The sequence below is a fragment of the Coturnix japonica genome, linkage group LGE22C19W28_E50C23 (assembly GCF_001577835.2).
Source record: "Coturnix japonica isolate 7356 linkage group LGE22C19W28_E50C23, Coturnix japonica 2.1, whole genome shotgun sequence".
Lineage (NCBI taxonomy): Eukaryota > Metazoa > Chordata > Aves > Galliformes > Phasianidae > Coturnix > Coturnix japonica.
This window is the reverse complement of record NC_029544.1, coordinates 510,509-537,095: the sequence shown is the minus strand read 5'-3', so window position 1 is coordinate 537,095 and position 26,587 is coordinate 510,509. Positions and strand designations below refer to the sequence as shown.

General features: G+C 56.3%; 2 protein-coding genes across 2 annotated transcripts; one reads left to right on the top strand and one right to left on the bottom strand.

The window, feature by feature from the left end:
* Positions 1-6,697: 6,697 nt before the first annotated feature.
* On the top strand, positions 6,698-9,536 carry NEUROD4 (neuronal differentiation 4). The gene has a single exon (XM_032441110.1). It carries the CDS (start codon positions 6,803-6,805, stop codon positions 7,793-7,795), a length of 993 nt encoding a protein of 330 aa, XP_032297001.1. The 5' UTR covers positions 6,698-6,802; the 3' UTR covers positions 7,796-9,536.
* A 9,599-nt stretch (positions 9,537-19,135) lies between these two features.
* Positions 19,136-25,866, bottom strand: ENDOU (endonuclease, poly(U) specific). Its single transcript, XM_015886860.2, has 9 exons — positions 25,408-25,866; positions 21,913-22,047; positions 21,778-21,807; positions 21,457-21,628; positions 20,731-20,930; positions 20,538-20,651; positions 20,244-20,350; positions 19,776-19,918; positions 19,136-19,556 (listed from the first exon to the last, which is right to left on the bottom strand). Exons 1-9 carry the CDS (start codon positions 25,604-25,606, stop codon positions 19,442-19,444), a joined length of 1,215 nt encoding a protein of 404 aa, XP_015742346.1. The 5' UTR covers positions 25,607-25,866; the 3' UTR covers positions 19,136-19,441.
* Between the last annotated feature and the right edge of the window lie 721 nt (positions 25,867-26,587).

Sequence of the window (26,587 nt, the reverse complement as noted above, 5' to 3'; positions counted from 1 at the left end):
ATATTTACTCTGGCAATTACTTTCCCCTTCCAGGCCACGGCCCTACAGAAAGAATCACATTATGGGATGGGGAGAGAAGGGCCGGGATCGAGGCTGGCCCGTGGGTTGGGCATAGAGGGGGGTTTGTCCTCTCCTTTACTCCATGTGCTCTGTGCTGGATCCCAATGCTGGACCCTGGTCCTTCTCATTGTGCAGCTCTGTGTGCCCCCATATCCCCCAACCCCACAAATAGGATCCTGTGGGGCTGTGGTTTCATCTATGGGATCATAGAGAGGGGTGGGGGGCATCTGTGGGGGGAGGCGTCCTGAGAAAGGGATGGGGTCAGGGGATGGTATTGGGGTGGGGGATGTCTCCAGTGTCACCAATAGATGGGGTGACATCGATATGGACCTGCTGCCTCCATCCACTCCAGGTGTCATCCAGGGTGGGGGTATCTGTTCCTGTTGGGCCAAAGCAGAGGGAAACTGAGGCACAGGGATGGGGGTGGGATGTGCAAAGTGGTGGGGACACAGTATGAGACACTGATGCCTGAGGAATGGAGATGTGGGGATGGACATTGGGTGATGGTGGGGGGGATGGGAAGGGTGGGGAGGCACTTGGGGCAGGGGGAGGCATTTGGGGGGGGGACACCTATAGGGGAGGGGCAGGAGGTGGGGTGATGTGAGGACACATGGGGTGAGGAGGAGAGGGGGGAGATAATGGGGTGAATGGAAGGATGGAGGATGTATGGGAGGGATGGAAGACACCTTTGGGGGGGGGTTGGAGGGTGCTACGAGGGGATGGGTGGGCACAATGGGTGCAAGGGGAACATGGAAGGTTATGGGGCTCTGAGGGAGGACAGCTGGGCATAGGTTGGCTGCAGGCAGCCCCAGCATCACTGCAGGGGGCGTATCAATGGGAACACCCAGCAGAGCATCACTCGCTGGGGATACGAGGGTCTCCCTTCCCATCGCAGCCCCCCCCACCCTCCATACATCGAATCCCATCCCAGCTCCCCGTGGGCTCCCTTCCAACCGAGCGGGAAGGGGAACATCTTGCACGAGCAATCCCGAAGGAGAGGGGGGGGGGGTTGTGTTGGTTTGGGGGGGGGGGGCTCCGAGCTGCCGTAACCCGAACAGATGCAAAGCCCCCTTACAATGGGATTAACGTACGGCACGTGGACGGCCCCGGAGCGGCGCTGAAAGGCAACAGACAAAGCGCCCTGCTCGTATCCGGGGGTCAGCAGAGCTCCCAAGCGTTTTAGAGGGGGGGGGGACACGGACACACCGTTATCCCTATGCGTGGGGATGCGGCCGTGTCCCCCCGGCGTGGTCCCATGTCCCCTTTGTGCATCCGAACCTGTTGGAGCCATCTGTCAGGGAGGGGACGGGGTGGCAACAGGCAGATTTATTGGCTGCAATCTGTTCCTTTCCCCCCCTCCCCACCTCAAAGCTCTGCCCGGCCCGGCCCGGCTCTGGGAAGTAAGCCATGAAGCCACTAATGAATTAATTAGTATTCCCTGTAATCCCAGGCTGCCAAAGATGTGATTGTGAGTGTTCTAAATGAATGGGAAGGTGGTGTGTGCAGGGAGAGCCCCACGCAGGGATGGTCAGTAGGGGTGGGGGTGAGATGGGATGGGGATGGAGATGGGATGGAATAGGATGGGATGGGAAGGGGATGGAGATGGGATAGGATGGAATAGGATGGGATGGAATAGGATGGGATGGGGTAGGGATGGAGATGGGGATGGGATAGGGATGGAGATGGGGGTGGAGATGGGATAGGATGGAATAGGATGGGATGGGGAAGGGATGGGAAAGGGATGGAGATGGGGTAGAATGGGATGAAGGTGGGATAGGATGGAATAGGATGGGACGGGGAAGGGATGGGAAGGGGATGGAGATGGGGTAGAATGGGATGAAGGTGGGATAGGATGGAATAGGATGGGATGGGGATGGAGATGGGGGTGAAGATGGGATAGGATGGAATAGTGTGGGATGGGGTAGGGATGGGATAGGGATGGAGTTGGGATAGGATGGGATGAAGGTGGGATAGGATGGAATGAAAATGGGATAGGATGGAATGGGGATGGAGATGGGATAGGATGGAATAGGATGAGGTGGGGAAGGGATGGGGGTACAGATGGAGATGGGGATGGAGATGGGATGGGATGGAATAGGATGAGGTGGGGAAGGGATGGGATAGGGATGGAGATGGGATAGGATGGAATAGGATGGGGAAGAGATGGGGATGGAGATGGGATGGGATAGGATGGAATAGGATGAGGTTGGGAAGGGATGGGATAGGGATGGAGATGGGGTAGGATGGGATGAAGGTGGGATAGGATGGAATAGGATGGGATGGGGATGGAGATGGGGGTGAAGATGGGATAGGATGGAATAGTGTGGGATGGGGTAGGGATGGGATAGGGATGGAGTTGGGATAGGATGGGATGAAGGTGGGATAGGATGGAATGAAAATGGGATAGGATGGAATGGGGATGGAGATGGGATAGGATGGAATAGGATGAGGTGGGGAAGGGATGGGGGTACAGATGGAGATGGGGATGGAATAGGATGGGACAGGAATAGGATGGGGAAGGAATAGGGATGGGGACAGGAATAGGATGGGACAGGAATAGGATGGGGAAGGAATAGGATGGGACAGGGATGGAGATGGGATGGGATGGAATAGGATGGGGAAGGGATGGGGATGGAGATGGGATGGGATAGGATGGAATAGGATGAGGTTGGGAAGGGATGGGATAGGGATGGAGATGGGATAGGATGGGATGAAGGTGGGATGGGAAGGAATAGGATGGGACAGGAATAGGATGGGACAGGAATAGGATGGGGATGGAGATGGAATAGGATGGAATAGGATGGAATGAGGAAGAACTGGGATAGGGATGGAGATGGGATAGGATGGGATGAAGGTGGGATAGGATGGAATGAAAATGAGATAGGATGGAATAGGATGAGATGGGGAAGGAATGGGATAGGGATGGGGATGAGATGGGATAGGATGGATGGGGAATGGGATGGGATGGTGGACATGGGAATAGGGGGTGGATTTGGGGTGCAGTTCCTCCTTTCACCCCCATGCTCCCAGGGTTGCAGGGGCTCAGCCCCTTACCTGGGTGTCCACATCCCCTCCGGGCAGAGAAGCTGAGTGATAGGTTCAGCAGTCAGGGGATGGATAAGGAAACCAATAGCTGTGTGGTTTGTACTGGGGAGCACTGGGAGAGAGAGGGAAACTGATGCTGGGGAAGGCAGCGTCTGTCCCAGGTAGACCAGGAGCAGAGACTGGGGCCAGCCCTGCCCTGCTCTATGAAGGGCTCCCCGTCCATCTCCTCCTTAATTAATCTATTCTACTTATTCTCCATTGCCCCCTCCCACTGCCCAGAGCCAGACCTGGAGGCAGGAGCCCTGGGCCCCTTCTCTTGTCTGACAGCAGTGAGCTCAGACGGGCCCCTTCTGGCCACACCAGCAATTAATTACTCCCCTTTGCACTCTCATTACAGCCAGGAGGGAGACGCAGCCACCGTGCCCATCCCGAGCTCCTGTGTCAGAGCCAGCAGCACCCAGGGCTGTGCTATGTTGGATGGGGACCTCTCCATGGGGAGAGGACTGTCCTGGTGCTGGGAAACTGGGAATGATGTCCAGTGGTGCCCATCCAGGGGTACCCATAGTGGGATACGAATCCAGGGGTGCCCATCCAGGGGTACCCATAGTGGGGTATCCATAGTGGGGTACCCATCCGGGGGTACCCATAGGGGGGTGCCCATCCAGGGGTACCCATAGTGGGGTATCCATAGTGGGGTACCCATCCAGGGGTACCCATAGTAGGGTACCCATAGTGGGGTACCCATCCGGGGGTACCCATAATGGGGTGCCCATCCAGGGGTACCCATAGTAGGGTACCCATAGTGGGATACCCATCCAGGGGTACTCATCCCAGGGTGCCAATCTGGGGGTGCCCATCTCACAGTGCCCATTTGGTGTTCATCTGATGCTGTTCATCTCGGGGTACCCATCAAAGAGGGCGCTGATCTGGGGGTGTTCATCTGGGGATATTCACCCCACGGAGGTGCCCATTTGGGGTCACTCATCCAAAGGAGCTCATCCAGTGGGTGCTCATCTGAGGATGCTCACCCTGGGGTACCCACCTGGAGGTGCCCATCTATGGCTTCTAATCGAGGGGTACTGATCCGGGGGTACCCAGCCGGGGGTGCCCATATGGGGGTGCCCATCTTGGGGTGCTTACCCTGTTGTTCCCACCTGGAGGTGCCCACTCAGTGATGCCCATCCTGAGAAACCCACCCCCATCTCCATCATCCACAATGATGCTCACCATGTGCACCCACCCCGGGGGTCGATCGGGGTCCCCACTCCGGATCACCCACCACCCGTGTTTTGCCGTCGGGGCCCCGTGGGGCAGCGGGAGGAGCCGGGATCGGTCACCTCCCCCCCGGAGGAGGAGTCACGGGGGAACGGAGGCATTGCAGGAGCCGTGGGCAGCGCGGAGCTCTCAAAACCGTCCCGACAGCGAAGCTGAGCGCTGCCGGTATCGCTCCCCGGTGCCGTCCCCGGTGCCGTCCGCACCCCCGGGGCTGCAGCCACTATGAGAGAGTGACAGCGGGGGATCGCTCCGGTGCCCAGGTAAGGGCGGACCGGGACCTCCAGGGATGCCACGACCCCTCAGATGGGGCTCCACGCCCGGCTCCGTGCACCCCCGACGGCGGGACACCGGGGGGGTTTAGTGCCATCGGTCCGAAGGCAGCACCGGGGGGGTGCGCTGCCCCAGCTGAGGTCCTGGAGACGGAATGGGACCCCCGCAGGGTTTTACCTGGACCGGACCGGGCTCTCCCATCACGTCGAGGCTGAGCCGATGCTCGGGCTGGAGGTGATGGGGGTGATGGAGGTGATGGGGGTGATGGGGGTGATGGGGGTGATAGGAGGGTGATGGGGGTGATGGGAGGTGATGGGGGTGATGGAGGTGATGGAGATGATGGGGGTGATGGGGGTGATGGAGGTGATGGAGGTGAGGGAGGTGATGGAGGTGATGGAGATGATGGGGGTGATGGAGGTGATGGAGGTGATGGAGGTGAGGGAGGTGATGGAGGTGATGTGGACATACCCCAGCCGACAGCTTTTGATCCTCAGCTCTTGGAGACAGCCAGTGCCCAATGTAGGGAGCTGGGGAGGTGGGGGTCCCGGTGCCTTCCCCTAACTAACCCTTCTTGACTCAGCCTGGTCCCACAAACTCTCCCCATCCCCAGTGCTGCATCCTGAGGCCAGGCTGAATGTAATGGATGCAAACACCCCCAGCTCCCCCTCACCTTTCCAGGGGTGCAGGGATGTCCTTGAGCAGATTTCCCTCTATCGAAATCCATTGCATCTCCTCTTCTCTGTCCCTGTTTGGCTGAGGAGGGGGCTGACACCAAGAGTAGGATTGGGGCTGCAGGAGCTCCTGGGTCCAGGTCTGTGACAGCAGCGTTCCTATAGCCATCCCATGGCCATACTGGGGCTGAAGGCTGGTCCTAGTTGGGGTCGGGGTCTTCAGTTCATGGGCTGTGCAGCTCTTTGTCCTGAAGGAAGGGCTGGAATCTGATTCCTGGTCCTGTAGGAACAGAATAGGAGTGGAACTCTCTTGTTTTGGGGTGCCTGGGGATACAATGAGGGAGCAAGGAGCACACAGGAGAGCTGAGACATTGCAAGTTGGGAACTGAGTTCTAGTTTGAACAGATTTGCTCCTGCAATCATAGAATCACCAAGGTTGGAAAAGACCTAAAAGATCATCCAGTCCAACCTTTCACCTATTCCTAATAGCTCCCATGGGTTCCTTCTGCTGGTTGGTTCAGATAATGCGGGATGGAGACATCCAAAACCAAAGGTATCCCAACAAAACGGGCTGGAGAGGTTCCCATTCCATGATGGCCTCCCAGTTCTCCTTCTATTGATAAACTGGGAAGCAACTGGGGCTCACAGCCCCAATGCTTTGCTGATGATCCCACCAGGATGCATGGAGGACCAAGTCCAGCCCATCCAGGTGTTCCATCATCACCTCCCCTCACCAGATCTCAAAGCATCTGATGCTCTCCTCCTGTTATACCTAATAGAAGCCACACGGTCCTCCTGGGCTACGGTGGATGCATTGAACACCCTAATCCAGCCCACCGTCCCCATCTTGCATATTAAAAGTAGGATTTTCCGCGTGGGGTGGATGGGGTGGTGGACCCAGGGTTTGGGCAGCACACTTTCAGCAAAGCTGCTTAGATGTTAAGCTTTATTAAATGAGTCGGGCACGGTGACAGGATCCGTGGGGCTGATGGACATGAAACCACGGCTGCTTTGTGCTCTTAAGGCAGAGGTAAAGGATAGGCTGATAAAACATGCTCAGGTTGGAGGAGATAAGGAGGTCAGAGCCAAACTCTTGGCTGAGAATAACCCAAAATAACAGAAAATAAGCTCAGAGAAGTTGAATTCCTCTAAAAAAATAAAGCTCTTAGGAAAAGTCTTCCTTGGCTCCTGGTGCTGTGTGTTGGATGGGAGATGGAGAGCTGATCACTGCCCCTTTCATGTTGTCCAAAACTCAACCTTTTAGGGTAAATCAGACTCGGGCTGCTGCATGCCCCATACTGCAACAAGGAGCTTATCATAAAACCCATTGGAGGTTATTGTAGGGACAGGTGCTGTAGGTGGACAGAAGGGGTGCCCCTTTGGGGGGGGGATGACTTGATTTCCTTATGGTCTCAGTGTTCCTGCTGGATTTGGTTGACATCTCCTGTTTTCTCCCCCCCTCCTCATTGCAGAGCTGAGGGATGACGAAGACTTACACCAAACCCAAGGAGATGGCAGAGCTGGTGGGCACCCAGAGCTGGATGGATGAAGCTCTGAGCTCCAAGGATGAGCTGAAGGCAGAGAACGGCAGGCAAGGAACTTTTGGGTTGGTGCCGGGCTTGAACGAAGAGCACGACAGCATCGAGGAGGAAGAGGAGGAAGAGGATGATGGGGAGAAGCCGAAGAGAAGAGGACCAAAGAAGAAGAAGATGACCAAGGCCAGGTTGGAGAGGTTCAGGGCTCGGAGGGTGAAAGCCAACGCTCGTGAGCGCACAAGGATGCATGGACTGAACGATGCCCTGGATAACCTGAGGAGGGTGATGCCCTGTTATTCCAAAACCCAGAAGCTGTCCAAGATTGAGACGTTGAGGTTGGCAAGGAATTACATCTGGGCTCTGTCCGAGGTGCTCGAAACGGGGCAGACTCCAGAAGGGAAGAGCTTCGTGGAGATGCTCTGCAAAGGTTTATCCCAACCCACCAGTAACTTGGTGGCCGGCTGCCTGCAGCTGGGACCGCAGACCTTATTCCTGGATAAGCATGAGGAGAAGACCCCGGGGTGTGAGTCGGCCATTTCCAGCCACTCCTTCACCTACCAGTCCCCAGGGCTGCCCAGCCCCCCCTATGGCTCAATGGAAACCCACCTGCTGCACCTAAAGCCCCCCGCCTTCAAGAGCCTGGTGGATGCTTCTTTTGGGAACCCCCCCGACTGCACCACTCCCCCATACGAGGGTCCCCTCACGCCGCCCCTGAGCATCAGTGGGAACTTCTCCTTGAAGCAGGATGGCTCTCCAGACCTGGATAAACCCTACGCCTTTATGGCTCACTACCCTTCAGTCAGCCTGGCTGGTGCACATGGACATCCCACCCACTTCCAAAACGCAGTGCCCCGCTATGAGATCCCCATAGACATGAGCTATGAGTCCTACCCTCACCACGTGGCTGGGCCTCAACTCAATGCCATCTTCAACGAGTAGCAAAGCAGGGTCGGATCCAGACTCTTGGTGCAGTGATGGGCCACGTTGAGGAGCTCTTTTATGAATGGAGCTCAATGGGAGCGAGGAAATCACTGCTGTGGGGCAGTGTGGTGGACTCCTGAGCCCCATGGGATATCCCCGTGGTCCTCCTGTCCCCTCCCACTCGTGTCACCGTGCTGCTTTTCAGAGCCATCCCCAGGAGCCATGTAAACCCTTCCTGAGAGCCACTGCACTGCGGAGTCCCACACCTCCATTGAGCATCACACCTTTCCATGGGGGGATGTGGGCTTCGAAGCAGAACCAGCTCTAAGGAGTGACTGTGTATGTGGGTCTTCTCCATGAGCTGAACCCATTTGGGGTGGAGGAGCCTGAGGGTTGTATCCCCCCATCCCCATCCCCATCCACCAGGGATGCTCATGGAGGAGCCTTTGCCCCACAGCGTTTCCCACCTTTGCTCCATGGGATCCTGCCCCACGTCTCTGGTTTGCCACACCATCCTGACTCACCTTGGGGCAGAGGGATGCTGTGAGTGATGTGTCCTGCTCCAGGTGGGCTCCAACCCGTGTCCCTTCCCTTCACCCCAATGATGCCGTGCTTCCCCAATGGGCTCCCAGGACCACCTGCCAGAACCCAAAGGGATTTTTCCCCCATGATGCTTCCCATCCAACAGAGAACCCCATTACTGTGAACCAGCCAGGCTCACACCTTCCTCAGCTCCATCCCAACCTCGGGGACCAACAGAGGTAGACCCAAACTCTTGGGGCAGAGAGATCAGCCACAGTGTGGGTCCCTTTCTATAAGAGATGTAACCAGAGTGATGGCGTTCCTTCTATGGGGCCAGGTGGGAAACTGCTGAGCATCACTGTAGGACTCCATCCTCCTCCTGAGCATCGCTGTAGGACTCCATCCTCCTCCTGAGCATCACTGTAGGACTCCATCCTCCTCCAGAGCATCATTGTAGGACTCCATCCTCCTTCAGAGCATCATTGTAGGACTCCATCCTCCTCCACTGTAGGACTCCATCCCCCTCCTGAGCCCTACTCCTCACTCCTGATCCCTTGGTTGGGATTGTGGGTGCACGGATGTGATGCCTTCATGGATGTCCATACCCAGGCTGAGCCCTGACCCTTGCTGTACCCGAAGACATCCAGCCCAAAGAAGTTCATCTTCTTCTTCCCCTGTTTTATTTATTATTTACTCGGGGTGCTGATGCTGCCTAACTTATTTCCTTACCCCCGTTCCTCCTTTCCCATCCCCATGCATTGCTGGGGGGTTCTCATCACGTTTTCCACCACTCCGGGATTATTTATTAGCCGTTATTTATTTAATTTATTTCCCCCTCCATACCCCGATGATCCATTTTCCATTGAGTAACCCCAGCCCTCAACCCCAGGGTAACCCATCATCGTGGTGAGCTCCGTATTTAACACTGATACTTCTCATCCTTCGGATGGTGCCCGTCAGCTCCCAGCTCATCCCTGCGTATTTCTATGAGCAATAACTTGGAAGGCTATGCAATAATTTGTGGTTTTTTTCACCCAAATCCAAGCAACTGCACCAGCAAATCCCATTGGCCTGGTGAGCCCAGCTGGGCAAAACCTTGCCATCATACAGAGCTGTTCTGTATCGAGGTGGGAATTTGGATGTCCCTTCCCACCAACCAACCCCCCCCTACCCTTCCTCAGCCCCCCCAGATCCCTTTTGTACGGAGAGCAAATGTTTATCCTTTTGTAAAGAAAGCAGAATTGGGGTTTTTAGCTCATATAATAAAGTTGTGGTCTTGTTTGAAGCAATGTCACCCTGGGGATGTCCTTCTACTTGTTAACGTGGTGATGGGGGGGAACGATGGGAGGTGTGACCCCAAAGGGGAAGTGTTGGGGTTAGTAGGGGGTGGGCTGGGGTCGGGGTGAACCCAAGAGGGTCCCCAAGTGGGGGTAGAAGGGGGGGTTGAGGGGCTCTGGGTGAACCTAGGAGGGTCCCCATGGTGATGGAGTGGGGATGGAGGGGTGAGGATGGTGGTATCTGACCCCTGTCTCTTTGCACAGGTCCTTTTGCACACTCCCATGCAGATCTACACGCACTCACTCATCAGCTCAAGCAGAGCAACGTGCAAAGGTGCACACACAGGTGTGCATGCACGAGTGTCCCACCTCCCCCCATCCACACTCAGTGTGTGCATTGCACTGCTGCTCAGCATATTGCTCCTGCACCCGTGCCCCACAGCTGTCCCCAAAACCATGGGGACCTCTCCTCCCTCCACCCCCCAATGTGGGGCTGTGCCACGTGTCCCCACGCAGCTCTGGGCCTCCCTGTCCCCCCCAGCCCCACGCCGGCTGCTGCATTGAACCCAATGGGATCCACTGAGTGTCACATCCCTGCAAGCTGTGCACGGTGAGGGGCTCTCTGGGGGGGGGGGGGGGGCTGCAGCTGCAGCCTCTTTGCAAAGGGATTGGGGATGTGCAATGGGGGATCTCCTATGCCCCCAACTCAGAGGGGGACATGGGTGGGTGAGGGGTGCATGGCTGGGATGGAGCAACGCACACGTGTGTGCAAAGACCCAGTAACCTTCCTTACCCATGCTCCTGGGTCATGTACATGCATGCACACACCTATACACGTGCATGCACACACCTATACACATGCAATCCTATGTAACAACTCCCCCTGGATATACAGCAGGGACCCCCTTTGGGTGCTCCTTTGGGTATTCCCAGAGGGTCCCAACCCCAAACCACCCCCTCTTCCCCCTATGGGGTGGCTGTATAATTGCTAAGCCCCTGTAAAACCCAGCTTTAAAAGCTGTAATTCTGATATTGTTTGTAATCTGATAACGCCGTGGAGCCACTGAGCTCCTAATGTGGCCAGCTTGGGAAACCACGAGGATTTTCCCACTAAGCTGAAATATCAGGCTGCTGGTTCTCGAGTTAATCGTCTTTTCCACCCCCCTTTTGGGGTTGGGTTGGGGGGGGGACACAGAAGATTTTGGCAGCTTGCTTTTCTTGCTGGTCAATGTGGTCCTATGGGTGAGGAGCTGTGCGTGGTCCCCATAGGGACACAGTGTTGGCATTGAGGATGGCACACAGGGATGTGGGGTGTGTTGGGATATCCGCTCAGCGTGGCCATCAATTGGGTTTAAATAGGGTTAAAATGGGGTGGTTGAAAAGCTGGGACCATGATACAAAGCACCCAACCCATCCCTGCAGCTCTCAGAGAGCATCTCTTCCTGCCACGGTGCTGGAGGTGGCCCCATGTTGGGGTAGATCCCCCTTTGCTCCAGGATCTGAGATGCAGATGTGACCCCAAATGGTGGAGGATGCCCATAAACCCAAAGGAGATGAAGGCAGAAGGTTTTGGGATCAGATCACCCCACAGCAACCGCATTCCCATTCATCTGAGGGCAGCTCTCCCCAACCCCACACACCTCCCTCCATACCCTATTAGGGTCTAGGAGACTGGGGAAGATCCAGCCCCCCTCCCCACATCCCCACAGCCCCACAGAGCCGGGCTGGGCCCCCCATCCCACAGCTCAGGGTGGGGAATTCACCTAAATCCCACTGCTGGCTCCATGAAGCCCCTAAGCTCCGCGCTGCGCTCCAGATCAGCCGTGCTTCAATCTGTTTGCAAAGCTGTACAGAGTGTTTACGCAGCAGGGCCGGGGCCAAGGGATTAGGGCCGGCGTTCCCCCAGCATCTGCTCCATCCATCCTGCATCTGGAGTGTCCCACATCCACAGAGCATCCCATATCTATCAATAAGAGCATCCCATATCTACAGAGCATCCCATATCTACAAGGTATCCCACATCTACAGAGCATCCCACATCCACAGAGCATCCCATATCAATAAGAGCATCCCATATCTATGGAGCATCCCATATCTACAGAGCATCCCATATCAATAAGAGCATCCCATATCAACAGAGCATCCCATATCTACAGAGCATCCCACATCAATAAGAGCATCCCATATCTATGGAGCATCCCATATCAATAAGAGCATCCCATATCTATGGAGCATCCCANGAGCATCCCATATCAATAAGAGCATCCCATAACTATGGAGCATCCCATATCTACAGAGCACCCCATATCAATAAGAGCATCCCATATCTACAGAGCATCCCATATCTACAAGTCATCCCATATCTACAGAGCATCCCATATCTACAAGGCATCCCATATCCACAGAGCATCCCAAATCCGCAGAGCATCCCATATCTACAGAGCATCCCATATCTACAGAGCATCCCATATCAATAAGAGCATCCCATATCTACAGAGCATCCCATATCAACAGGGCACCCCATATCAACAGAGCATCCTATATCAATAAGAGCATCCCATATCTACAAGGCATCCCACATCCACAGAGCATCCCATATCTACAGGGCATCCCATATCAATGGAGCATCCCATATCAATAAGAGAATCCCATATCAATAAGAGCATCCCATATCAATAAGAGCATCCCATATCAACAAGGCATCCCATATCTATGGAGCATCCCACATCTACAGAGCATCCCATATCAACAGAGCATCCCATATTTACAGAGCATCCCATATCAACAGGGCATCCCATATCTATGGAGCATCCCATATCTACAGAGCATCCCATATCTAAAGAGCATCCCATATCAATAAGAGCATCCCATATCTACAGAGCATCCCATATCAATAAGAGCATCCCATATCTACAGATCATCCCATATCTACAGAGCATCCCATATCAACAGAGCACCCCATATCAACAAGGCATCCCATATCTCCAGAACATCCCACATCTCTTGAACTTTCAGCATCTCTGGAGCATCCTCCATCTCTGGAGGACCCCATTCCTCTGCAGCATCCCATAATCTATCACTAGAACACCCCACATCCTGAGGCCAACCCACTTCCCATGGCCGTCCCCCATCTGGAGCATCCCATATATCCAAAACATTCAACATCTATGGAGCATCCCATGGCTCCAAATCATCCCGTATCTCCGTAGCATCCCTCATACAAAGAACACCCCACATCCCAACACCATCCCATCTCAGCCACCATTCCCAGCCCCATTGATAATGGGGAACACACTGCTAACAGGACCCAGAGAGCTCTAAAGATGCCATGAATCCACCTGGCACCCCAGGGTACATCCCTACCCTGCCCTTGGTGGGGCTGTCTGACCTTGGGGTGCTCCACGATGGGTGTGTAGGGTGAGGAGGGTCCAACCCCCCCCTCCCACCTTAATATGGGGCACTCAGGTCTCACTCTTGGACACCTTATGGGTGCCACCAGCTCTGTGCTCCCCATAGAACAGCATAGGGATGGGGCAGCTCCAGCCCTGGCACACACACATACACACACACATACATCCCTTTTTCCCCCTCTTTTTATTTCCAACCATCCTATTATAATACAAGTTCAGGAACCTCCCTGCTTAATCCCCACCAGATAAACTAACAAGCGGAGAGATTGGGAGTTATTGACCAAGTCTTGCTGCTCGGCTGAGATTAGAGCTCTGCTTAATCTTGTAGCAGGGCGGCTTGGGGATGGTTTAATCAGAATTTGAACAGGAATAATCCCGTCTTTAAACTCGTCCCCATCCCAATCCCCCCCCACCCCCCCCAGGTCACAATTAGGGGGTGGCTCTCCTATGAAGAGCCCCCAAGGGGGGAGTGGGGTGGGAATGGGGGGTGATTTCCAGGCTTGTGGGATCCCATAGGGATGGGGGTGATTTCCAGGCTTGTGGGATCCCATAGGGATGCAGGGAGTTGAGATGGAGCTGAAAGGTTTTGCACTCACACCTGGGTGCATCCATCCCCCATCCAGATGGGGAAACTGAGGCACTGAGCTTCAATGTAAGAGGGAGCAAAGAGCTGAGCTCGGGGGGGGGCTCATCCAGGCAATGGGGCTGTGAAGAACCCACCAAAGGACCCCCAAATCCAAGAGGAAATAGAAAGCAACCCCCAAAGCTGCGTGCATCCATAGGGCCAGCAGTGCGTTTTGCTCCCCAAACCCAACCTGGTGCTGCTCCCTTCACCCCTCCGTGCCTCAGTTTCCCCTTCCCCACCCCCTCACCCACCTCCCCGGGGGGAAACGGAGATCACTGCAGCCTCTGCGGCCGCTTTTGTGCCACCGCTGTCCCTTTCAAGGAGCACAAAGACGGGACCCGGCGGCACAGATGGACCCTTTCAGAGGGGGAGAGCTCTCCTTTCTCCGTCTGCCACCGGGCTCTGCCTTCGTCGCAATCCCTCCCCCCCCCCGACCCCCTTTAATTTCGAATCCCCGCGCCACCTACATTCATAAGCGTCATTAACAACCCCTCGCATCGGATTGATATCAGCACGGCGCTGACGGCCCGCCGGCCTCAGCGGGGAACAGTTGGCTGCTCCGCATCCCCGCGGGGTGTCCCTCCTATCATTGGGGGGGGGTTACATGGGGAGAGGTGAGTGGGGACACAGCCCCGGCCGTTGTTGGCCCTGCGTGGTTCTGCAACGGCTGCAGGCAGCTGTGGGTCAATAGGCAATGGGAGCGTCACCCCCAGTAGATGGGCCTGACCCCACAGCCACGGGCTGCTCTGTGATGGGAGGGGGGGGGGTTTACTAGGGGGGGGGGGGGGTGCAGAGGGGGTGAAGGGGATGATGTGGGGGATGTAGTGGGGATGGTAAGGGGTGTAAGGGGGGATGCCATGGGGGATGTAGGAGGATGTAGATGGCGGTGTAGGGGGATGCAGGAAAGATGTTACGGGGGAATGTAGGCGGGGATGCAGGTGGGTGTAGGGGAGAATGTAAGGGGGATGCAGGAGGGATGTAAGGGGGAATGCAGTTAGGGACGCAGGTGGGGATGCATGGGGGGATATAGGAGGGATGTAAGGGAGATGTAGGGGGGATGTATAGGGGGATGTATAGGGGGATGTATAGGGGGGATGCAGGGGGGATGCATGGGGGAATGCATGGGGTTGTAAGGGGGAATGCATGGGGATGCAGAAGGATGTAGGGGGGACCAGAGGGATGCATGGGGGATGAGGGGGGATGAGGGGGGATGTAAGGGGGGATGTAGGGGGATGTAAGGAGGGATGCAGTGGGATGCAGTGGGGATGGAACAGGGATACAGCAGGGATGCAGGTGGGATGGAGTGGGGATGCAGGAGGGATGCAGGGGGGATGCAGGCAAGAATGTAGGGGGGATGCAGAGGGATGTAGGGGGATCGCAGGGGGGAATGTAAGGGGGGATGTACGCATGGGATGTAGGGGGGATGTAGATGGGATGTAGGGGGATGCAGTGGGGATGCATGGGGGATGCAATGGGGGATATAGGAGGGATGCAGGTGGATGTAGGTGGATGTAGGTGGATGCAGGTGGATGTAGGTGGATGCAGGTGGATGTAGGAGGGATGTAGGGGGGATGCAGGTGGGATGCAGGAGGGATGTAGGGGGGTGTAGGAAGGATGTAGGAGGGATGCATGGCGGGATGTAGGGGGGATGTTATGGGGGATGTAGATGAATGTAGGCGGCGGATGCAGGAGGGATATAGGGGGGGATGCAAGTGGGGATGCCAGCGAAGGAATGTAGGCGGAATGTAAGGGGGGAATGAAGGAGGGATGCAGGTGAGGATGCAATGGGGGGGTGCAAGTGGGAGTAGGAGGCATGTAATGGGAATGTAGGGGGGATGCAAGGACGGGAATGTAGGGGGATGCAGTGGGGATGCAGGTGTGATGCGTGGGGGGTGCAGTGGGGATGTAAGGGGGATGTAGGGGCGATGTAGGGGGGATGTAGGAGGGATATAGGGGGGATGCAGTGGGGATGCAGGAAAGATGCATGGGAGGTGAAGGAGTGAAGGAGGGATGCAGGGGAAAAGGTTTGGTAGGGGGGGAGTTGCAGGGAGGATATGGGGGGATGCAAGAGGGGTGCAATAGGGAGTGAATGGGGGGTGCAGGGGGGATGCACAGGGGAAGAAGGAGAGGTGCAGGGGGGATATAGGATGGATGCAGAGGGAATGCGGGGGGGATGCAGGGGGGACGCAGGGGGATGCAAGAAGGTGTGCAGGGGATAAAGGAGGTGTGCAGGGGGGATGCAGGGAGGTGGCCCTGAGCATCTCATTATTTGGACCATGGTTGCTCTCACACCCCATATTGTGTCCGGAACGGAGTCTGCAGCTGTGGGAGTAGAAGGGAGCTCTGACCCAAACTGCTGCCAGCATCCCGGCACGCGTCACTCCCCGCTCGCGTGCCCATATGTGCTAACGGCCGCGCTGTGGGGCTGAGCTCGTTAACCCAGCACTGAGCACAGCCCCCAGCCCAGCTGCCAGCAATGCCCCCCCCCCCAGGAGGGGCTCCGGGTTTGGAGCCCAGAGGGAAACATTGGCTGTGAAAGGAGGATCCGTGGTGCCCAGAGCCTGGCAATAGGATGCAGCCCCTCTCCTCCATCCCCAAATAGACCAGGGGGGGAGAACATGGCACAGCCCCTCGGTCTGTTCTAGGATGCTCAAGGAGTTTGTTTGGGGTCATTTCATCCATTCAGGGCAGGGAAAGCAGCTTTCTGAGCCCCCTCCTGTGCTTGGGATGGCATCGCTTCCCTGGCACAGAGCTGAGAGTGCAGGGCAGAGCACGGGGTTGGTGCTGGGAGGGCGGGGGGCTGCATTGGGGGGGTATTTCTACCACAGCACCCAGCATAGGGAGCTGCATGGCAGGTGGCTGCATGACGTGGGGCTGTTTGCAAGGGGCACGAAGTGAGGAGGGGGCCTCCAAGGTGCCGCCGTGCCCAGATGGAGCCTCGGCTCCGACATCTGATCGCCACCGAGAGAACAGAGCCCGCGGGGTAAATGGTTTATCCTACATCCCCCCCCCCAATCTGCATCCTCATCCTCTTAGCACAGCTCTATGCAGGGCAGCCCCCTGTGGGCTGTGTGACCAGATGTGGTCAGAGTCCCATCGGGGCAGTTAGGGCCGTATCACTTACTGGAAGGGGATTATGAGCCTCCACTCGGCGTCCCAATCCCTGAAGCCTCCGGGATTAGGATGAGGACCCTCCTCATCCTCACTCCATAAAGCTCCTATGGGGACGGTGTGGGACCCAGGGTCCGGTTGTGGGGTATAGGGCAGAGCCATGCCTTAGGATGGGAACCTTTCTGGGGGTCTCTTGCCCACCTTTGGGGCCACTCGAGGCGATGATTTGGGGACGCACCCCCTGGTGCTCATTGCACCCCCTGCATGATGCTCATTGCCTTTATGCACCCCCTAAAGCCACACTGCAGGGCTGCTCTTACCTCGCCTCATATAACCCTGACTATAGGAGGGGGCACATCTGCCAGGCGAGTTTCTATGGGGGCACCACGGGGACGGCCCCGTTCCTCCTGGGTGCAGCCCCACACCTCCCCCCACACTCCCTCTCAGCCCCACATCCCCCACTGCGCTCAGGTGGGGGACGTGGCCGTGTGTCCCCCCCAAGAGAGAGCATCATCCCCATCAGACCCAGCTCTGGGAGGGGGGCCCTGATTCCCTGAGCTGGCAACAGATGGCTGGAGGCAGCTTGCTGACACCTGCCCCTCCTCTCCTCCCTTCTCCTGCCCTTCCCTTTCTCCTCTGCTTGTTTTCTTTCATTTCCCAACACTTTTTTAGGGGGTCCCTTGACTCTATGTGGAGTCTGTCCCCAGAGCAGGAGGGATGGGGTGGATCATTGGGGTCTATTGGGGTCCATTCTGGCAATGCACAGGATGCAGGACACCAAGGGGTCTTCAGGGTCCTTGGCCACATCCCTATGTGAACGTCCTTCTGGATGCAGCCCAAAGTGCAGAGCAGCTCCCCAGCATCACCCCAAGCATCTCCCATCCCCATTGGGGCAGAATGGGAGCCAGGTGGGTGAGATGCACCTGGTGGGGTTTGACTTCATTTTCAACCCAGAAATGGGTGCAAGGGAAATCAGCCCTGGGTGTCCTGCAGCTGCAAAAGGGGAGAGATGCAAAGGGGAGAGATGCAAAGGGGAGAGATGCAAAGGGGAGAGCTGCAAGGGGGAGAGATGCAAAGGGGAGAGATGCAAAGGGGAGAGCTGCAAAGGGAAGAGCTGCAAAGGGAAGAGCTGCAAAGGGGTGAGATGCAGGTGGGAGAGCTGCAAAGGGAAGAGCTGCAAAGGGAAGAGCTGCAAAGGGGTGAGATGCAGGTGGGAGAGATGCAAAGGGAAGAGCTCCATCCTCTGTGATGCCGGGATCCTTGTGGATGGACAGGGAAGGACAGTTGGGCACCACGGGGATGATATCTGAGCTGGGGTTGGGGAGGAGGAGCTGGATGCTCTGCCAGGGCAGCCCTGCAGCAAGCAGCTGCCACCAGCTGCCTTGATAGCTCCGCTTGGAAAGCTTTTAGGGTGGGCTCCAGATATGCAGGTCATCATCATCACCCCCCTGTGCTCTGCCCTTTGCAATCTGCCCCCTGCAAACCCACCCCAGCAGGAGACCATCTCCCCAATGCTCTCCTGCATGCTACTGGCTGCACAGCACGGAGATGGGGAGGGAGAAAGCCACCCCCCCATCCTGCACCCATTCATCCCACCCCCCCCATTGCTCCCCAGTGCATCCCTATAAATCACGCTCTGGCATTGGCATGCCCCCCCCCTCCCCTGAGGCGGGGTTTGGGGGGGGAGGGGGGTCACCTGTGACCCCTGGCAGATGGCGAAGGGACGCCCACCCCTCCGCCAGGAACTGTTGCAGCCGCCATCTGTCGGGCAGCTCCAATCTCGGCGGTGCTGCCCCTCCAGAGCCGCATCCCTACCCTGGGACCCAGAGCTGCTGCAGAAGGAGGAGGGGATGGGGATGGAAATAGGGCGGGGATACGGAGCATCAAGTCGCCCCACTGCTGTGGGTGCGTGTGTGGGGCTGAGCGTGGGGAGGAGGGTGGGAGAGGGGAGATTTGAAGGGGTTCATTGAAGCTTTGGGGTCTTTTGTCACCCCCGAGGTGTGGGGGCAATGTGGGGTTATGGGGGATGGAGCTACTTCGGGTGTCCAAGGGGCTCCAAGGTTTGTGCTTCATACTGGGGGCACTTGGGGGAGCTGGGGGGTCTCTGGGGAGAGTTCAGCTGGGCTTCAGTGCAGGCAGCCCCCCAGTTCCCCTGTGATGGTCCTCAGGGAGGGGACACAGCCTCAGGGGTACGGCTGGAGGGGCACAGCAGCTCGGGGGGCCCCCAGAGGAGCAATTCCTTGGGGCAGGACCCACTGGCAGCTGCTTGGAGCAGGAATCAGCCCATTAGCACCCAGCTGCTGCAGGGCTGGGAGAAGGGAGGAATGGGGGGAGACACAACTTATGGGGTGCTGCTCCGGATGGTGAGACCCCCAAACCCACCCTGACCCACAGCAGTGAGGGACTGAATGCGTTTCCTTCCAGCATCACTATTTATTCCACTCAAGGTTGCTGTTGTCCACTGCAAATCCCACACAGCCCCCCCTGGCTTTCATGTTACGAGCACGCAATGCCTCCACTTGATGGCAATGGGGCTGCCACCTCCGTCCTACCCCACAGCCTCCATATGGGCTGCCCTGCTCCACACTGTGGCCATCTGCCTCCCAGGGCAGGACCAGCACTGCCCTACACAGTGGGTCCATGATGTGGGGCAGCCCATGGCCCCGGAGCAGAGGGGCTGCTGCCACCCCATTCCTCCTGGCCTGGGATGTGGATGGGCTCAGGGTGAGATGATATAAGCCGTGGCGATGTATTTCTTGCCGTGGCCATAGGTAGATTTGGTCCATGTGTAGGTCTGGATGCTGACACCGTGGCCACCCAAGCTCAGGTGACATCTGTAGGGGACACATAGCACTGCTCCACCCCATCACCTCAACCATGGGGTGATCCTGGCGTCCCCACATCCCCAACCCCATCCCAAAGCTCAGGGCAACGGGACCAGGCTCAGCCCAATCCCAATCCCAACCTCATAGGGTCTCCCTAATCCAGAATGGGGACAGGAGGGCTCAGCTGGCTCCATGGGCAGAGGACAGACAGACGGATGCAGTACTTACTCCCTTCCAGGTCGGGCAATGAAGCACAATGTATAGATGCCAAATTCAAACTCCGGGCTGCAGCCGATGAATGCAGAGCCCACCTCCTTGTAGAAGCCATCCCAGCTGAACTGCAGCCCCAGTACATCAGGGTAGGTGTCCCACTGGGAACAGCAATAAGGGGGTTGGGAATGAGATCCTCTATAGCAGGGCATGGGAGCCAAGCAAAGCCTGGCTGCACCCCAAGCAGGGCAATCCCAGCCCCACATCTGCTCCATTCACCCATTGTATTGGGACCTCCCCACCCTGCTTCCATCCCTATATGGGGATGCAGAAGGCTGAGCAGCTCTGCCCCACATCCTGGGGGTCTTGGGATGCAGCTGATGGAGTGGGGTCAGCACTCCCTGCCCAAATCCTGCACTGCCCCATAGGATGAATCCTGCACTGCCCCATAGGATGAATCCTGCACTGCCCCATAGGATGACTCACCGGCCCATCAAAGTTATGGCTGTAGTAGTTGACCAGTCCTTGCTTTTCCAGGAGGTAGAAGCGAATCCAGTTGTGAAACCCACTCACTTTCCCCTTTTTAACCTCCCCTAAACACAAAGGAGAATCGAGGTCAGCCACCCCAAATCCCCCAGCTCTGCCCTCCTACATCCTGGATGCATCAGCTTGTGTTGAACCCCCCAAATCCCATCTCTGCTCCCCCATCCCAACCCAAACCCCCATCCAGGGCCCCAAGGAGCCTCTTCACACTCCCCATCCTTTTGGGGTGCACCCCACCTGAGAAGACGTGCTCGAAGCCACTGGAATCCTTCTCTCCATCACCTCGGGAGTAGAGCCCAAACCACATCTCCTTCAGATCCTGCAGGAATTCCTCCTCGGATCCATAACGATCTGCATTCAGATTAAAGGAACCATGAGATCAACAACATGGAACCCATCACGGCCAACCCAAGCCTTGATCCGCGCTCACTTTTCTTATGGAGGAAAGCATAAAGTTTCTTCATGAGCTCCGTCTTCATCACCTCCTGGAGGAAGATGTTCTGCTCCTGCAGCTCCTCGGCTGTCACCTCCTCCTCATGTCCCGTTGCCCTCTGGTAGTTGTCCAGCAAACGGATGAAGCTGGCATAGGTGGGTTTGGAGAAGAGCTTCTCATTGACGTATGCATAGAGCCTGGGGGAGAGAAAGACCTCAGGAGAGGGGTAGGGAGGTTCTATAGAGGGGTCCAATGGGTTTTATCCATGGGTTGAGGTCAATGGGATGAGGTCCAATGAGGCCAAGTGATGCATTTGGGTCATAGGAAAGATGTGGAGGTGCTGGTGTGTATCCAGAGGGGGGCATAGAGCTGGGAGGGGTCTGGAATATAAATGTGATGGGGAGTGGGATGGTTCAACCTGGAGAAGATGGGGCTCAGGGGGGACATTATTGCTCTCAATGATGCCTTGAAAGGAGGTTGAGGTGAGGAGGGGATGAGCTGATGGCCACAGGTTGTACAGGGGGAGGTGCCATCCCTGCCCCCAGCCCTGCTGTCCAGATCCTGGCCATAGCATCCCCTTGGAACCATAGGATCATTAAGGAACCATAGGATCATTAAGGAACCATATGATCATTAAGGAACCATAGGTTCATTAAGGCTTGAAAAGCCCTTTAAGAACATCTAGCCCAACCTCCTGCCCATGCACTAATGAATCACACTCACGGCTCGGGGGAGAGATCCTCCTGGAGCCCTGTTTGGTCGGGGTCAGCCCGGTGTTGTGGGTTAATGTTGATGTCATTGGGTTGAGCCTTGTTGTAATCCGCCCCATAGAGCTGCTCGGAGACGTGGAGCAGCTCCTTGTCGCTGATGGCATCGTGGCTGTGGGAGAAGTGCTCTGTGGGCAGAGATGGGAGCTGGGGGGGTATGGCATGACCCCATAGCATGGAGGGGTGCTCCCAGCCAGCACCAAGCCCCCCCTTTGTGGGTTAAAGCCTTCAGGTGTGTCTCTGCTCCCTTCAATCCCTATGGGGTGATGCTGCTCACCTGCAGTGTGTCTATGCGTTGTTTCCTCACCTGCACAGAGACAAGAGAAGAGAGAGAGGGTGACGGAGCTGCACCCAACTGCAAAGCAGCCCCCTGCGCCCCATTGCTGGGTGCTGCCCACCCATCCATGCTCACCCTCCCTGCAGTGCTCTGGGTAATCCCTACAGCAGCTGTTGCGGCTCCTGCAGTCGGCGTCGCAGTGACATTCATCCTCATGGCTGTAGGGTTCATCACAGCGTCCCCTGCAGGAGTCGGGGTCCGTGTATAGGGCTTTGGGGGAGAGAAACAACAGTGGGATTCTATGGGGTGGGATGGCAGCCCTGCTCCATTCAGACCCAAATCCAGAGCGGCTCTTCCTTCTGGGTCCTGGTGGACAAGGGGACAAGGGGGCAAAGGGATAGCATGGGGACTAAGGGATAGCATGGGGACTAAGGGATAGCATGGGGACTAAGGGATAGGATGGGGACAGCCACAATGGGGGTGTCCAAAGGGGAAAAGAACAACTCTGGCTGCTATGGGGCTGAGCAGCCCCTCGTTCTGCAGCATCCCAGTGCCCACAGTGCTGCCCATGTGCTCCCTCCTCACTATGACAGAGTGAAATGGACTAAGATCTACGGCTGGAGCTACTCATCATCCTTTTAGGGTGGGTGGGTTGGGTTTGGATTGGATGAGTCCTCAGGACAACATCCCTGTGGTCATTCAACTACACACAGACACTGCGGCTACTTGGCACCAGGAAGAACCTTCCTGGCTCCTCCATTCATTCCTGCCCTGATTCACCCACTAATGCCCGGCTCAGGTTATGCCCAGAGGAGGACCACATTCCAGACGCCCTCGTTGGCAATTTGCAATGAATACAGGGGACTCCTTCCTGAGCTATTTATACCATCCATGTGTCGTGGAGCTTCATTACACACCTAAAATTAGAGCTGAGCCTTGAGCTGTGCTATGAATAGTGCCAACATCACGTCCCAATGGGGGCACTCACAAAGCACTATATAGCACCAAGGTGGGAGACAGTCCAATCCCAATCCAACCCCAAACCCTTTGCGACCACCTAATGTTGCACTGAGTGATTTCTCCCTCCAACCACATCCCTTGCTCTGTTGCTTTGTGTTTCGCCCCAGCCATTTCTACTTGGAGCTGCCAATGTATGGACCCATATTGATGGGAGGGAAGAACCCCTTTGCCCCATCAGTCCTATTTGGGCACTACTGAGTGTTGCTTGGCTTCCTGAGGTGCCCACAGAGGAGATTTGCTTGTGGTTCTTCTTCATTCCATCTGCTCCATCAGCCCCCAGGTCACCCAACTGAGCCCCAATGGGGATGAGCAGCAGCAATCCCCATCCTGTCTCCATCTCTCTCACTCACAAAGAGCCAGTGGGGATCAGTCACCCCTAATGACACATCCAGGCTCATCTTCCAGCCCCAGGGGGGTTGATTGCACAAGGCAGGAACTGCCCACACATGGGTTGAAATATTACCTGAGTGTGTTATGGCAAAGCCCAGCACTGGGATGAACTGCAGCTCAATGGGGCTGGGAGCTGCATAGAACACTCAGAGAGAGCTCAGCTTTGTCCATTCCTTTCCAAGGCTCAGCTACAAGAAGAGCTGCAGCATCCCAGACTGTCCCCTGCAGTGAGATGGCTGCAGGTGGATGCTTGCTCACCAGGCTTGAACCTAAATACAAGCAGGCAGCTATAGGGCAGCCTGTAACTCTTCATGGTTGTGTTAGAGATGCTGGATCTCTTTGGGGAGAAGAGCCAAAGGGAGAGCTGGAAATGCTGGAGGAAGGTCAGGAGGAGAGGGATATGTCCAGCAACACTCAGCACAGTATCTGTGCAATGCTGTGCCCAAAGGATGCTGAGCCCAAAGGATGCTGTGTCTAAATGCTGTGCCCAAAGGATGCCCAAAGGATGCTGTGCCTAAATGCTGTGCCCAAAGGATGCTAAGCCCAAATGCTGTGCCCAAAGGATGCTGAGCCCAAAGGATGCTGAGCCCAAAGAATGCTGTGCCCAAAGGATGTGCCCAAATAATGCTGTGCCCAAAGGATGTGATGCCTAAATGCTGTGCCAAAAGGATGCTATGCCCAAATGCTGTGCTCAAAGATGCTGTGCCCAAATGCTGTGCCCAAAAGATACTGTGCCCAAAGGATGCTGTGCTCAAAGGATGCTGTGCCTAAATGCTGTACCCAAAGGATGCTGTGCCCAAATGCTGTGCCCAGGCAATGCTGAGGATCTGCATGGAAGGCTCCGGGCTTGTCCTCCTGCCCTCACCTCTAACCCATCCCTCCCCTCCAGAGGACCCAAACTTTCTGCCCTCCCCCAGCAGAATCCTCTCCCTGTTGTTGCCAAATGAGGCAAGTTGAGGCCAGATGTGGTTTTGGCAGCCAGATCCTCAGAATGGCCCCCAAGTGATGAAGGAGTCTGCACTGAGCTTGTGTCAAGGTCAGTGGATACTCGGCCTGTATTGGAGCTGAACAGTTCTTCTGCTCCTCATCCAGAGCTGAGGGTTGTTAATCAGGATGAGAACGTGGTGACTCCTCACGGGCAGCCCAATGTGGGAGCAGCTCCTCTTACATTTTAGCCTTGCAAAACTCACTGCTCATCCTGCCTGCTTCTGGAGCATCAGATACAGCTCACGGCATCAGAATGGTGACGAAACTCCTCTCCTTGAGAACAGGCCACGGGTCCACACTTCATGCAAGAATGCAGCAATGACAGCAGCTCATCACGTGCAGCAATGAGCAGAGCCAAAAGCATGATACAGCTCAGACACTGCTCCTTCTTGCAGCAGCCACCCCTATCCATGCAGCCTTTGAGCCCTGCTGCCCTACACACTCTGCTCTGCCCCTTTGCATTGCATTGTATTGCATTGCATTGCATTGCATTGCATTGCATTGCATTGCATTGCATTGCATGCAGCTCCTGGCCATACAGCGAGGAGCTGAGCCCTCTTAACTCACACCAAGGATGATCTTGGAGCTCCTCAACCACCTCGGTGTGACCGATGGGGTGAGCAAACCCGCTGCCACCAGACCTGTCCCACAAGTGCTGCCCCATTGACCTGGGATGCTCATAGATCTGAAAGCTGCCATCAGGTCCTGGTGATGCACGGGATGGTGATGACAGCTTTCACATGGCTTTGCTCACTGCCTGAGGTGTGAGTTGGCTCGGGGTGAAGCCAGGTGAGAACCCTCAGGGTGTTGGGAGCCCCAGAGCATCACAGTCTGCTTCTAATGTGAGCTCTGGAGCTGTGCTGTGTGGCTGTGTTGGGCTCTCTTAGAGCTTTGGCTGAGGCACATTCACGTTGTGCCTTGCTGGGTTCCAATACCCCCATCCAGCAGCAAGAAGGAGGTTTGTGGGTAAGGAAATAGTGCAACTGCCCTCAGTTCTCCCCCAGGATAAAGGAACAGAGGGAAGGTGGGTCTGCAGGAGGAGAGCACAAACCCAGCCAAGAGAAGGACAGCCCCCATACCATCACCAGCAGAACCCCCAGGCATCCAGCATGGAAACATCCCCCACTCATTGGGAAGGATCCAACCCCATTCCAAGCACCTGAGCTCCCCTCAAATCCCCTCTTCCTTCAGCCCAGTGCAGCCCCCCTCCCCACTCAAAGCTCTGGTACTCACAGCCCAAGGTCATTCCCACCCCGAGGAAGAGGATGAAGGCCTTCATCATCCCGGTGCTCAGCAGCATCTCAGCTCTCTGGCAGCGATGTGGGTGCTGCTGAGCTCTCCCTGCTATATGTGGGTCCCTGGAGCTGAGGGAGGAGCCTGGTGAAACCCAGGACCTCAATGCAGGCTGCACCCCAACTTCACCGGAGCTCATTACGTGTGTGTCCTAATTACAGCCTGCCCAGAGTGGGAGGAGGGCTGGTAATTCCAGCTCCTGGGATTGCTCCATTCCTCTGTCTGCACTTCCCCAGGGTGATGGTTGTGGAGCAAAGGGAAAGCACCTCGGGGGGGAGGGGGGGGTCCTCGCCTCTATGGGGTGTCAGTGCAGATATAGGTGCCTTTGGGTGCTGCATCTCCTGTGCTTTCTAAGGGAGCCCCACCATGAGCCCTGCATGCAGCCCACAGCCCTGGGAGCTGCATTTTCCTTCTGCCCATCCCCACTTCATCATCACAAGCAACGACCCCCCCCCCTTTCAACCCCACACCCCCACCCCAAACAGAGCTCCCTGCTCTGAGCAGCACCAATGAATTCAATGTGACCCCCCCCCCCCACCAAGTAGAGCCCATCCCACACACCTCACAGCATCCCTCACCCCCTGACACACAGCTGAGCAGTTCCATAAAGGAACAAGGTTTGGCATCCTCCTCACCCCTTCAGTCATTTCCTATCCTGCTGACCCTGCTGACACTTGTGTTTTCTGGGATGATTCGGTGTCATCACGAGCTGAGTGTGCACAGGTTGCTTCTCACACCCTGCACATGACCAAGCTGGGAGATGTTATGAGATTTAGGTTTTTTCTCATGCCTGTAATTGCTTTGGGACCGGCTTGCCATCAGCCTGAGGCACCCGACGTGGGTTGGGCTCTGATTAATGCCAGTTGTTCAACACTGAAGGGGAAAAATGGCCAGCAAAGGTGGAGGAAACAGGGAAAAGAAAGAGGGATTCCTGGCTGGGAGTTGGCTGCAGCCATAGGGGGTCTATTCTGCACCTCTATGGGATGCTGGGATGGCGTGTGGGTCCTTCAGCCCCACAGGAGGAAGAGATGTTGGGGGCAGCCCCATGGAGGAGGTGGGAGCTCAGCACCTGCCCTCTTCTCTTGCACCCTGAGCTTCTTCCCATGGAGGACAGCAACCT